At 38.2% G+C, this 12,837-nt stretch overlaps 1 protein-coding gene across 1 annotated transcript in view; it reads left to right on the top strand.

Moving 5' to 3' along the window:
• LOC136678325 (nitric oxide synthase 1-like) overlaps positions 1–12,837 on the top strand; it is a 68,953-nt gene that overhangs the window by 39,071 nt on the left and 17,045 nt on the right. The window contains exons 13-21 of the mRNA XM_066656342.1: positions 1,014–1,099; positions 4,543–4,687; positions 6,075–6,179; positions 6,456–6,514; positions 6,827–6,943; positions 7,437–7,611; positions 9,484–9,622; positions 10,643–10,721; positions 12,050–12,243. Of these exons, the coding sequence (XP_066512439.1) occupies positions 1,014–1,099; positions 4,543–4,687; positions 6,075–6,179; positions 6,456–6,514; positions 6,827–6,943; positions 7,437–7,611; positions 9,484–9,622; positions 10,643–10,721; positions 12,050–12,243 (1,099 nt within the window). The remainder of the gene's footprint in view (positions 1–1,013; positions 1,100–4,542; positions 4,688–6,074; positions 6,180–6,455; positions 6,515–6,826; positions 6,944–7,436; positions 7,612–9,483; positions 9,623–10,642; positions 10,722–12,049; positions 12,244–12,837) is intronic.

Below are 12,837 nucleotides of genomic sequence, written 5' to 3'. Positions count from 1 at the left end.
TACTACATATCTTAGCTTATGTCTGGAAAAGGGAAACCTTTCAGGAAAATGAAAAACGGGTATCTCTGTGGAAGTTATGGACTTTTTCCCAAGTACTTTTGGATTTCTACTGCTCCTTTCATCCTTAAATTTAAACACATTGCATACTGCTTTTTCTTCAACAATACACATGGCACCTCACATTTCAGAGGACATTGTCTGAATGTCCCCCACTTAAAAGCAGCAGCTGCTGTTCATTGTGTGAACATCTCATAATGAATGGACGGATACAAATGATTCATTGCTTGGAATAACATATCCTCACTTTAATTTAAATTAAAAGGGGCTTTTTAGTCTTTCTCCTATTCTTCTTACTGTTCTGATACCTACTGCTTTGTTGTGACATCTGTTGAGTGTTCCTTTTTGACTTCAATTTTGTTTCAGCAATAACAAAGGCCACTGAAGAGAAATGAATCAGGTGGCATTGTGGAGGGGATGATTGTTTGTTTGTTACTGTCATTGTTTTAGGATTTTCTTTTTCTTTTTTTCATTCCTCTTTGCAAACCAGTGCCATGTTTATGTTCTTCTCTTATACCATGTTTTTTATTATTACTGACATTATTGTGACATGATTCTACAGTTCCTGTCTTTGTTCCATCATCATAAATGCATTCAATTTGTACATTATATTCATAAATTACCGCTAGAGAATAATGAATGTTTTGCATCTGAAAGGTTTTCAAAGAGTGCTTTTTGCCATGGCATTTTAACATTTACAGATGAAAATATTTCTGTGATTGTGTTGCTGAGGCTGAGCCTAATGTTTCTCTCTTTAGAGATATTCAGCGATGATTAATTATTATAATTAATACTTCTTTTGTACAGAAAATAGAATGAAAATGTAATCAGTAGTACTGTATTTTACTCTCTCTCTCTCTCTCTCTCTCTCTCTCTCTCTCTCTCACACACACACACACACACACACACAAACACACACACACACCCTCCCTCCACCTCTCTGTCTGTCTCCCTAGCCTGATCCCTGGAACACTCATGTGTGGAAAGGAGTGAACGGAACACCCACCAAGAAAAGAGCCATTGGCTTTAAGAAGCTGGCCAAGTGAGTGTGTGGGGAAAGCTCTTGGATTATATGGGTTTCCTAAGTTTCATTTGATAAACGCTATAATAAAAAAGCTTTCAAGTCTTTCTACAGTGGGGTCACAAGGCTTTTGACCGCTGTCCTAATTACCCAATGCTCCACAGCCTTGATCGCCCAATTCCAGCATGATTACAATTGGCAGGGCTTTTTAGAACAGCTCTTTATGTTTGTACCACTGCAATTTGGTGTTTTCTAGAGAACTCTAGTACGTTATGTTGCTGCCTGTGTTCTGATTTAGTATTTAGGAGCTTTGGCCAACATTTTAGACTTACCAGAATTCTAACAAAACTCTACAACCCTCTCGTGAATGTATGGAGCCTAGTTTATGACTGATTTAATTCTTCTATCTCTTGTAGTAAAACGCATTTATGGTTAGTTCCTAATCTTTGAAACTGTTCATTTATGTTTTGTTCAAATAAGTTAGATGATTAGTTGTAAATGTCGGAATGCTCTCTTCGCCGTAATTATAGAGATAATTAAAATGAAATATTAAGAGAACAATTTTACCACTGCAGCCAGAAAAATTCAAAATGTTCACTTTAGTAAAATACCCACATGTTAAAGTATTAAATATACAGTGTCAAATAGTTTTGGTCTACTGCTTTTTGGCTGATATTTTGTTGCCTCTAGATGCTTCCATTAAAAAATAATATTAATAAACGAAATAATAATATAACGATTATAATGAAATAATAGAAATAAAAAAAATAATAAAATATAAATAAATTACTACTACTACTACTACTACTACTACTACTACTACTACTACTACTACTACTACTACTACTACTAATAATAATAATAATAATAATAATAATAATGGGCGGCACGGTGGAGCAGCAGGTAGTGTTGCAGTCACACAGCTCCAGGGACCTGGAGGTTGTGGGTTCGATTCCCGCTCCGGGTGACTGCCTGTGAGGAGTTTCCTCCGGGTGCTCCGGTTTCCTCCCACAGTCCAAAAACACATGTTGGTAGGTGGATTGGTGACTCCAAAGTGTCCGTAGGTGTGAGTGTGGGTGAATGTGTGTGTCAGGACTGGTGCCCCCTCCAGGGTGTATTCCCCACCTTGGGCCCAATGATTCCAGGTAGGCTCTGGACCCACTGCAACCCTGAATTGGATAAGCGGTTACAGATAATGAATGAATGAATGAATAATAATAATAATAATACAATTTACTAGGCTGACTAGGCCTTTATAGAAGACATTTTATCTTATGATTTGTGGTTAAAACCTCTGATCAGCCACAAGGTTACAAACACCGATAAGTGAAATGAATAAAATTCTCTTAATCTCAGCCTCCAATTTTTGACCAGTGTTCTGCTAGAAATCTTTGATAATGGCATTTGTGTGGATATTATGTGGCTAAAAACAAATCCATGGAGGCCCAACCTCACAATGTGTGCAGTCTATGTCATGAGGACTGTCATCTGATTTGGTGGCACTAGGGGGACTTGCACAATATTAGGCAGGTGGTTTTAATGTTATGGTTAATTGTTGTATCTATGGTTAGCATTAAACAGATATATTTTGTGTACAGATTTCACTGAAAACAGGAACATTTAATAAACACACATAAAATGATGGTTAATAAAAATTTAAATAGTTATGGGAAGGAAATCACCACCACTGGCTTTAAAGACTCTGTGTATGTAAAGCCAGTGGTAGTGTTTTCTTAATTGTTTATATGTTTTTACATTGTGCAGGCAGTGTGTAAGGTGGGATATGGAGCTCCTCAGCAGTGTAGCGCACTCAATCATTTTCAAGGGTCTAATCAGAACTTTGTTTGGATCCTTTTTTAATCTTCTGCCTCTTTCATAAGCCACAGTAATTACCTGCAGGATGTTAGGAGCTGCTCTCTGCAGATTCAGCGCTGTTGTATCAGGGGGATCCTGTTGAGAGGCAGTTGGTGGAGAATGAGAATGAGGAAGCTGCTCAGAACTGAGGGAAAGAGGAGTTTCTGTCAGTTTTGCTGTTGACAGCAATGTGTTATGTAGCATTTTGCACAAAAAAACTTAACTTTGCTCCATTGTGCCTTGGTTAAATGAGTGCCAGGCTGTAACTTCTGATGCCATTGTTCCTGCCAGTGCTTGCGAAGCAGCTTCTCTGCATTTTCCTGTCTGCACTCCACCAAAAAAAAAAAAAACAATAACAAAACAATTAATTAATGATTATCTAAAAGAAAAGAAAATAATAAAAAAGCCCTTTCAGGGAAGTCATTTCCAGCAGCTGAAAGCTTTGAATTTATTTATTTGCAAAAGTGCTGATGCTAAAAATATCAGCGATATTAGCATTGTAGAGATTATGGGAAATCACAGGAGCTTAAGGTCACCAAGCATAATGCCATGTGACTACTAGAGGGGTATAGGATTAAACTATATAGCAGCTGTGGAACTGTGATCTCTGGAGTGAGGGAACACAGTCCAGTTGAAGTGGTGTTTTGAGTGGTTTCATTCTGCGTGGTTTAAGGTGAAATGGCTCCTTAAAAGAAACATACTGATGTATCTTATCTACTAATTTAATATTACATTGTTTAGCATGGAAGGCACAAAGTCATTTATTTACATTCTTATTATAAGTTATTTTAGGTGGTGCTACATGAACTAAACCTTATTTTCTGTCGGCTTGGGATGTCAGACTTTAGCTAATTTAAAGAATGCCTTTGATTTGGTGGTCTATTATGTACTTTTGGTAGATTATATGGTTAAAAATTGCTTGCTACAACATTTGCGTCTATTAATTATTGTATGTGAAAAAACAAACAAAGCTGACTTGCTCAAGCTTATGGAATGATGCTGGTGTATTTTGGGAAATGTATGGTTATAGGTAAATAATGTTGAGTGACCTGTTCTGCTCAACAATGGAGCATTATTGCTTTCTTATTAATGTTTTTCCACTGTGATTTTAGTGGGGTACAACAACATTTACAGTGCCAAACACCTCAGGAAATTGGGTCTAATTCCATGTCTGGTATTTAAAACCATTTCTTGTAATTATATCTGTGAGGTAGCTCTGGTTTCTATTTCCAGAAAATTCAGATGAATTTACTCAGAATTACTTTGTTTCCATCTTAGCCATTTAATTCTACAGAAATGCTGAAATGTTTATGGTATTTCATTATTTAAAAATTAAAGGTTAGTGCTGCAGGGTAAATTTTAACCGAGCAAGGGCTTCGAACACTAAATCACCTCTGTAAGATGCTAAAGGGGCCTTCTAATTTCCATTGTGTATCATCAGTGTGCCTTCACAGGCCACAGGTTTATTTTTAGATTTATGTTTAGGAGGTTATCCTCAGGGATATTTAAGTCCCAGTGGTTTTATCTGTGTTTTGCTTTATGTGTGTTTGCATCTCAATAAAAGGACATTGGAGCTGACCTAGAGAGTTTTTTTCATCCTTTTTGTCTAGAGCTGTAAAGTTTTCAGCCAAGTTAATGGGTCAGGCCATGGCCAAGAGGGTGAAGGCCACCATCCTGTTCGCCACGGAAACGGGCAAATCTCAGGACTATGCAAAGACCCTGTGTGAGATCTTCAAGCATGCATTTGATGCCAAGGTAAGATTCACCATGAGTCATCAAGATCTGTTTTTGTGCCGCTTATATTCAGACTGTTTTCTAATTCTGACTAACGCTAAACAAAAGAACAGGACTTCTATAAAAGCCCTAGGATTCATGTATTTGTGGCCTGTGTGGACAATGAACATCCAGCACCTTTTTTGTTTTGAGGGTTTTTGTTTAATATCAAGTTTTTTTCAGCGTACGATAGCTTGGACACCACAAATGTGTTTTTCCCCCACAATCTCTCTTCGACCTGTGTGGTAAATCACCCAGAGACAAGGGAATCTACTCAGCCAAGCAAAGCATTTAGTTATGGTTTAAGATAAGATCACACACCACCTCAAGCTGTGTGAGGTTTTGGGAAAGAAAAAAAAATAATAAAAGCATCAAAACAGGAAAATTCAACTTCTGCTCCAGGACAGCATTTATTTTTCATGAGAAAAAATAATTAATCATGCTGCTGTGATCTTGCTACTCTTTCGTGATGGAGATGCAGATGACTCTGATACTGCTCTATATCACTCTCTCACTCTCTCTCCCCTCAATCTCCTCAGTTCCTCCCTCTCTTCTAAGTCTCCCTCTCCCTTTGTCTTGTCCCCACATTCTTTACTTCACACACACACACACACACAGCCACATCATCTCTGTTAATTGTGTATTAGCACTTTGTAGGAAGTCCATTACTGAGCCTGACACAGCTCAGAGGTTCAGGAATTATCTCCACTTTTCCCCATACTGCTATTATCTCAGGTGTTATTTGCCCTTTTTGTAATTCTAGGTTCGTGTTCCCTGGTCATATTAAAGGGCCCATGTCATTATCAGCATTCTCAGCATAATCCATATATGGATAACAGTACAGTAACATTTACATATTCATATTTTTATTCTGCCCAAAGCAGGTTACTGCACCCACTCACACTGAAGTTATAAAGGCTGTTTTATCTTAGAGTGCCCTTTTTAAAATGGCACCATGAGGAAAATGTTCATATACAGGTGTCTATTTGAAAGGCACAGGAGCAGGAAAGCCTGTGTCATTCTGGGGGAAAATAGAGGTTGGAGAATGGATCATTTTGGCTTATAAAATCAAACAAATGTCATGAGCCTTAAAATGTCATGCCATTGTCTTCTGTTTTTGATTACATCAAAACAATATATGGGTTCTATTAATCAATGGTATCATTTCAAGAGTAAACCTTCAGGTAGCTCTGAGGGCCCCCTGACATTGTGTTCCACTCAGAAGGGTGTCAGGGTATGAAATGGAATTGCTTTATGATTTCTGAGTTAAGCCAAGGACCTTTTTAAGGATCCCATCTCACAGATGTGAGGCCCACTTATTGAGGGACCCCTGTATTATTAATGTGTACATAATGGTGCCTTTCCGTAGGTGATGTCAATGGAAGAGTATGATGTGGTGGACCTAGAGCACGAGACACTAGTGCTGGTGGTCACAAGTACATTTGGAAACGGAGACCCACCTGAAAATGGAGAGGTGTGTTGTGCTGCTATTTTCGCTGCCATCCTGTTTTTATCATTGATTTATTCACCACATATTCTCCTATATTTCTACTTTTATGATCACTGGGAGTCACACTTGAACCTTGCTTTGAAGATGTTTTTGATATGACTTCAAATATGTGTAAGATGAGAGGATGATAATTTGTACTACCCCCCACCAATCTACCAATCTCTCTCTCTCTCTCTCTCTCTCTCTCTCTCTCTCTCTCTCTCTCTCTCTCTCCCTCTCTCTCTCCCTCCCTCTCTCTAGAAATTTGGTGGCGCACTGATGGAGATGAGGCACCCTACCACCAGCGCAGAAGACAGAAAGTGAGATTGTGTGTCTGTGTGTGTGTAGACAAGCAATTCATTGGTCTTTCTCCATTCTTCTTCCACCTATCTGCTTTTCCATAATCAATTCAAGTCCTCTCTCTCTCTCTCTCTCTCTCTCTCTCTCTCTCTCTCTCTCTCTCTCTCTCTCTCACACACACACACACACAAACACACACACACCCCTCCCCCCACACACACTAAATTGTGCAGATTGCAAGTGTTGTGTCATTATTGAGCTACACAATCTTACATGTAAGTCACACTTAAAACGATTTTCTGTCAGTAATGGTTTCTTGATCTTTTTTAAAGGAGCTACAAGGTGCGGTTCAACAGTGTCTCCTCTTACTCTGACACTCGTAAATCCTCCAGCGATGAGCCCGAGTCGAAAGCCAACTTTGAGAGCACCGGACCCCTTGCTAATGTCAGGTAAAATCAGATTAAATCTGAGAAATATATGTAAGAACAAATAAACAAACATAAGTAAATACAGAGAAAACCAGGAGAAAAAAACAAGGTTAACCAACAGGACAAGAACAGTTCCCTGTTTATTACTGAGGATAAGATTAAGGTTAAGGTTAGGATTAAGCTTATTCTATATATGTCGTCTTTGTCCTTGTTTTTGTTGTTAGGTCTATATTTGTTTGTCTATATATGTCTTGTTTTTGTTGTTAGGTTTTTGTTCTTGGCTTGTTGAAACACCTACCCAGTATGTTTGTGTGTTTTGTGTGTGTGTGTGTCTGTGTTTGTGTGTGTGTGCACACACATTTAATATTTTCTGTTGCTTTGGAAATCCTCAGACTGTGTTTATATGTAGAGCTCTCTTCAGTGTGCAGTGTGCTATTGGCCTTGGGGTGCAGGGCCTACCCACACTTGAGTCGATGTGTGTGTGAGAGACTAACCCTTTCTCCCTGTGTGCTAGGTTCTCAGTGTTTGGCCTTGGCTCGCGGGCCTACCCACACTTCTGTGCATTTGCCCACGCAGTGGACACACTGTTCGAGGAGCTGGGGGGCGAACGAATCCTCCGGATGGGAGAGGGAGATGAACTCTGCGGCCAAGAGGAGTCCTTCAGAACCTGGGCCAAGAAAGTTTTCAAGGTGCCTACGTACTTGGGGATATGCCATTATAATTCATGCAAATATATGTGTGTGTGTGTGTGTGTGTGTGTGTGTGTGTGTGTTATACAACTATACGGTTTAAAAGTCAGAGGGCATGCTTCATTTACTACATATCTAATGCAAATGGCCAATAAGTGCAAGAGACAAATGACACAAGAGTCTTAGGTTCATTTATTACCTTTATTACAACTTCCAGTCTTTTCATGAGACTGACTTTCCATCACTCAAAGAAATCTGCAATGATACTTGTCCAAAGTTCAATCTTAGAAACTGGTTGCATTTGGTTCTTATCATAAATATGTGTGTAAATAAAATGTATTTATACAGCACCTTTCACAGACACAAGTTGCTGCCTGGCCCATTATCCAAATGCTTGCTAGAGTCTTCAATCGTAAAAAAGGGGCAATATGTTCCACAGTTTAGGACAGTCTCAATCTCAGTGAGACTTTAAGCGTGAATGTGGAACAGAGGGAAAGTTTCATTACTCAAAGAGAACGTGCTGATACATATAGGTCAAGCACATCAACCACAAACATAGCCTGATTGTGCAATGTTCAGTAAGTAGGTGCAATCATTTTAAACTGACTGTGGAAGGATGGACAAAACGTGGATAATTTCAGATCTGAAGTGAGAGTGAAGCTTGTTTTTTCTCCTTTAGCTTTAAGTATATTTTAGCTGATGGTGATGTTCTGGTGTCTGCCATGTCTTGTGTGGTTTTAAGGAGTTCTGTATTTATATATCTTTTATTTTATTTTGCTTATTTCCTAAGAACATTTCCTGAAAATATGAAAGCATTTTAATTAATTGCTGTAAGAAATTAAACAACCAAAAAGTTGTGTCTGACTTTTGCACAGTAGTTTGTATGAGCTTTGGAAAAACTCTGGAGAATCAGGTCCAGAGATTCCTGAGTTTTCTTTTAACACATGCAGCGCACAGCAGGAAAGTTTCTGTGTCAGACTTGTACTTGCTGTTGGAAATGTTCCACAAACTTTAGACATGAGGCAGCGCCTATGGAGTGTGTGCAGTAGATACAGCGGGATTCTACGGAACATTCCTGGCTCTATTCACACGTGCTCATTCTGACTTTACTTGGACTTTGTACTAGAGGATGTTAATGCAACTGTCTAAGTGTCACCAGTGAGGAAGACTGAGTTCCAACAAGGAGCAAAGACAGAGTCAAGCATTCACTCCAATCTCTAGTTTATTTAGACTTTTACAGCAGTATATATAGGGCATTTGTCACATACATTTTTCCTGTTACCTTACATCATGTCTGAGATTACCCCAAGTCTCAGATGTTCCCAATATTATTCCTTCAGCTCATTTCATTAACTAGACCATACATTTATTCTATTACCATCTGCTCACTCACTCACTCCTCCCTTGAAGAGTGTCAGGTCAAGTTGGCCTGTCCCAAACAGGATGCACATTTACATATCAGTTAGTCTTCCCTAAATCTAACTAAAGAAATTTACTTCAAAGCACTTTTCTCTTCTCAAAAGGTATACAAGGGTCATGCTTCAAGCATGTATTTTCAAACATCATAATATAAATAAATATGATATGAAATAATAAATATGAACCCATTTTGAAGGTTTTGAAATGACATCTTAGAGATTAAGCCTTAGACGTTCATTGAACCTTTTGCTTTTCACAAACAATCGAGTGAGTATCACTATGGGATTGGGGTTGGGTTTCTTAACAGATGATGGTACTGAGTGGGTGTAAGTGTATACATAATGGGTTTTACTTGAATATATTTGGTAAAAGCTTTGTAGAAATGTAAATGAGTTCTTGGAATGTATCAGAGAATATAGACACTAAACAATGATATTGTGTTGGATTTTTCAGGCTGCGTGTGACGTGTTCTGTGTCGGTGACGACGTGAACATTGAGAAGGCAAACGATTCACTGATTAGCAACGATCGCAGCTGGAAGAAGAGCAAGTTCCGCATGACGTACACAGCTGAGGCTCCGACGCTAACACAAGGTACAGTATGGCCGCAGGAACAAGGCCATTTACACAGTGATTCATCCTCATATTATATTACCATCTACATAAGCCTACATAAGTCTGTAATCTATATTCTCTCATGGTTAGTGTGTACACAGTGTTGTTTACTGCACACACAATATCACAAAACTTGTCTTAAACTGGGTCAGTTCAACTAGTCTTTCTCATTATGAGATTGTTGTTTTTTATGAGTTTAGTTCAAGGTCATTCAACCTATTTCTAGATGTTTTGTGCTCATTTTTTTACATGCCCATATTTAGTCTGTGTACAAACACACATACGCACTCACCAACCAACCTAATGCTACAATATATCAAAAAAGATATCCATAGAAAAACTTGAAATATAATAGGATGCCCTGGAGCAGCTGCACATGAGCTTAAAATTACCATGCTCAGTGTCATGCATCTATAACAGTTCCTCCAGAAAAACAAATAAGCATTTAAAGCAATTTTTAAGTATAAAAACATTTAGACTGTATTATCTCATAAAATTCCCACAATTTTAAAGTTGTTTTAATTTAGTAGATCACATATTTCATCTACAGAAAGTGTTATATTTTGTTTTTATATCATTTTGTTTGTCATGAATTCATACCTGAAACAAAGCAAAACCTCTACCAATGGTGCAAGACACTTTCTCTAAATAAATATTTAGAACAAAATGGACCTGTGTAGAAAGTGTTTGAATAATAAGGTAATGTTTTTTCTTCATAATTGAATAAAGTGCTTTATTTGATACATTGATTAGATTTAACAATTTTATATATATTTTTTATAAATAACAGAATATACCATGTTTTTGTGAAACTGAAAAAACATATTTTGGCTTGTTCAACACAGCTGTGGACAATTTGCAGAGGCCAGCATGTTTATAACCCTCTTTTTCAACTCAGGGCAGCATCAAGAATGCAGGCCTGTCACTTTCAATTTTTCAATGAAGTGGCCGTGAGATTGTCTGTTTCGCTATTGACTGATGCTTCTTTCCTTTCCTCAGCTCTCTACAACATCCACAAGAAGAAGGTGAGCGGAGCGAAAGTCCTAATGAGACAGAACCTTCAAAGTGTCAAGTCAAAGTGAGTAATCTCATTAAGAAACTTTCAATTGCATTAACATGCCATAAACACTAAAAAACAGTCACGCTTTATACACAGACATGGTCAGATACACTGTATGTTTGTGTAGCGTAACATAAATGCCAGTGTCAGCAATAGGTAATTCTCTGTAGAGGGTCTCAACTTATTTTCATTTATAAAATCAACAAATCACATAATTTGACCAGATGTGTACAGAAAATGGCACAAGACTAAGTTTCAAACAACTAAAAGTTTTGCTGTGGAAGCTAAAGCCAGTCAGAGAGGCCAGACTGTCTGTTTCTTGATTATTCTCAGCTTCAGTGCTCACCTCCTGTTGACTGTGATCTGTACAATATCTCTTGGCAGATCTCTTCAGGAGTGCAGAGCTAATCTGAAATCAGCCACGCGTTACTTTAATACCTTAAAGCAGGGCTACCCAACCATGCTTTAGCCTTTATCTAATCTAATCCAGCTAATAAGAGCTCTTCAGGAGCATCTGAGTGTTACGAACAGGTGTACTGGAGCCATTTTGGATCGAAACTCTTCAGCCCCTTGCATGCCCGGAGCAGAGTTAGGAAACTTCGAATTAAACCAATCACACTGTGTGTTTGGTGGAAGCTGTGATTAGCCTCATATCGACAGCAGAAATAATCCGTTTTAAAGAGATAGCTCTGCTCGGTGGAGGACCATATCTTAATCTCTTGCAGAGATGATATCTAGTCTTGTGAATCCATGTCTGACAATGAATTGCTGACAGACTGTCACACATACTTTATTATATTCAAGCATTTAATAACATAAGCCAGACATTTCCCAATGATAGAAACACACAATGGCAAGAGAATAGCTCATGTTTTGATGAAGAATATAGGTTGTGTACATTATTTTAAGCCCTGAATTAATTAACTTTGCTTTGGAGACAGTGATGTCACCCATTTTAATGCACCTTGGCTCGACCCTGAGGGGCGTGGCACAATTAGAATAGCACTATTTATCAATTTCAGTATTTGCATTCTGTAAGCATTCCTCTAATGCTACCACACCCCTATTCAGGGTCAAAGGAAGGTGCATTTAAAATGAGTGATTTCAACTTGTGGCTCCCAAATTCATTCAGAGCTTCAAAGAAAGAAGAGGCGGTTCTGCATCATCAGAAAAATGATCATTTTTGTTTTCCACATACCACATAAATTTTAGTGCTGAATAGGGATGTGGCATTACTCCAATGCTTGTATTCTCCTAGTGCACTCCACTAGCCACTTTTAGTGCTTTGCTTTCTTTTCTGAGGGTCAGGCTACAATCATTTTATATTGTGTGAATTCTTCCTTTAGCCGATCCACCATATACATCCAGCTCCACGCCAATGACCATGAGAGTCTGAAATACCTGCCTGGAGATCACCTGGGCATTTTCCCCGGCAACCACGAGGACCTGGTTACGGCTCTCATAGACAAACTAGAGGACGCGCCTCCTGTCAATCAAATTATAAGAGTGGAGTTCCTGGAGGAAAGAAACACAGCACTGGGTAATTAAAGAGTACAGACTTACACATTAGTTATCTAAGGTTTAGAAACACCTACTCTGATTGTCATCAGAGAGTACTTTGTGTTTTGTCAGTCCTTGTGTCAAACAACTGTTTAGACAAGTGAAGCCTTGTTGATACATAAAAATTCAATGCTTTGATCATTTTAAAAATGACGCTAGTTGTATAACATTTAAAGATGTGATGCTATGAACTTCACAAACTTGCACAAAGAAAGCTTATGTTTCAGAGCTTTAGTGCTTGAACCTATACAGGCTATATATACCTGAACAGGCTCTACTTTGAAGTGTTTTTGATTAGGACACTTTTTCTGACTTCTGTACGTATCTATAAGCTTTTTTTAATCTTTGATATCGTTACTTCTCCTGTAAAATTACGGTAAAAAAACCCAATGAGCAGATGTGTCCAAACTTTAACAGGCACTGTGACCATATTTATATGTGACAGAACAAAATTAAGAAAGAATATCTTTGTTTCCCCTTTTTTCAGACTCTCATTATTTGTAGTTGTCTGGAGGCAGATGATCAAAGGCACACTTGTGTCTATTTAATGGATGTCTCAGTCTAGACTTATAAA

Source organism: Hoplias malabaricus, chromosome Y (genome assembly GCF_029633855.1).
Source record: "Hoplias malabaricus isolate fHopMal1 chromosome Y, fHopMal1.hap1, whole genome shotgun sequence".
NCBI lineage: Eukaryota > Metazoa > Chordata > Actinopteri > Characiformes > Erythrinidae > Hoplias > Hoplias malabaricus.
The sequence above is the reverse complement of the archived record's forward strand: the minus strand, read 5'-3'. Positions and strand labels throughout refer to the sequence as shown.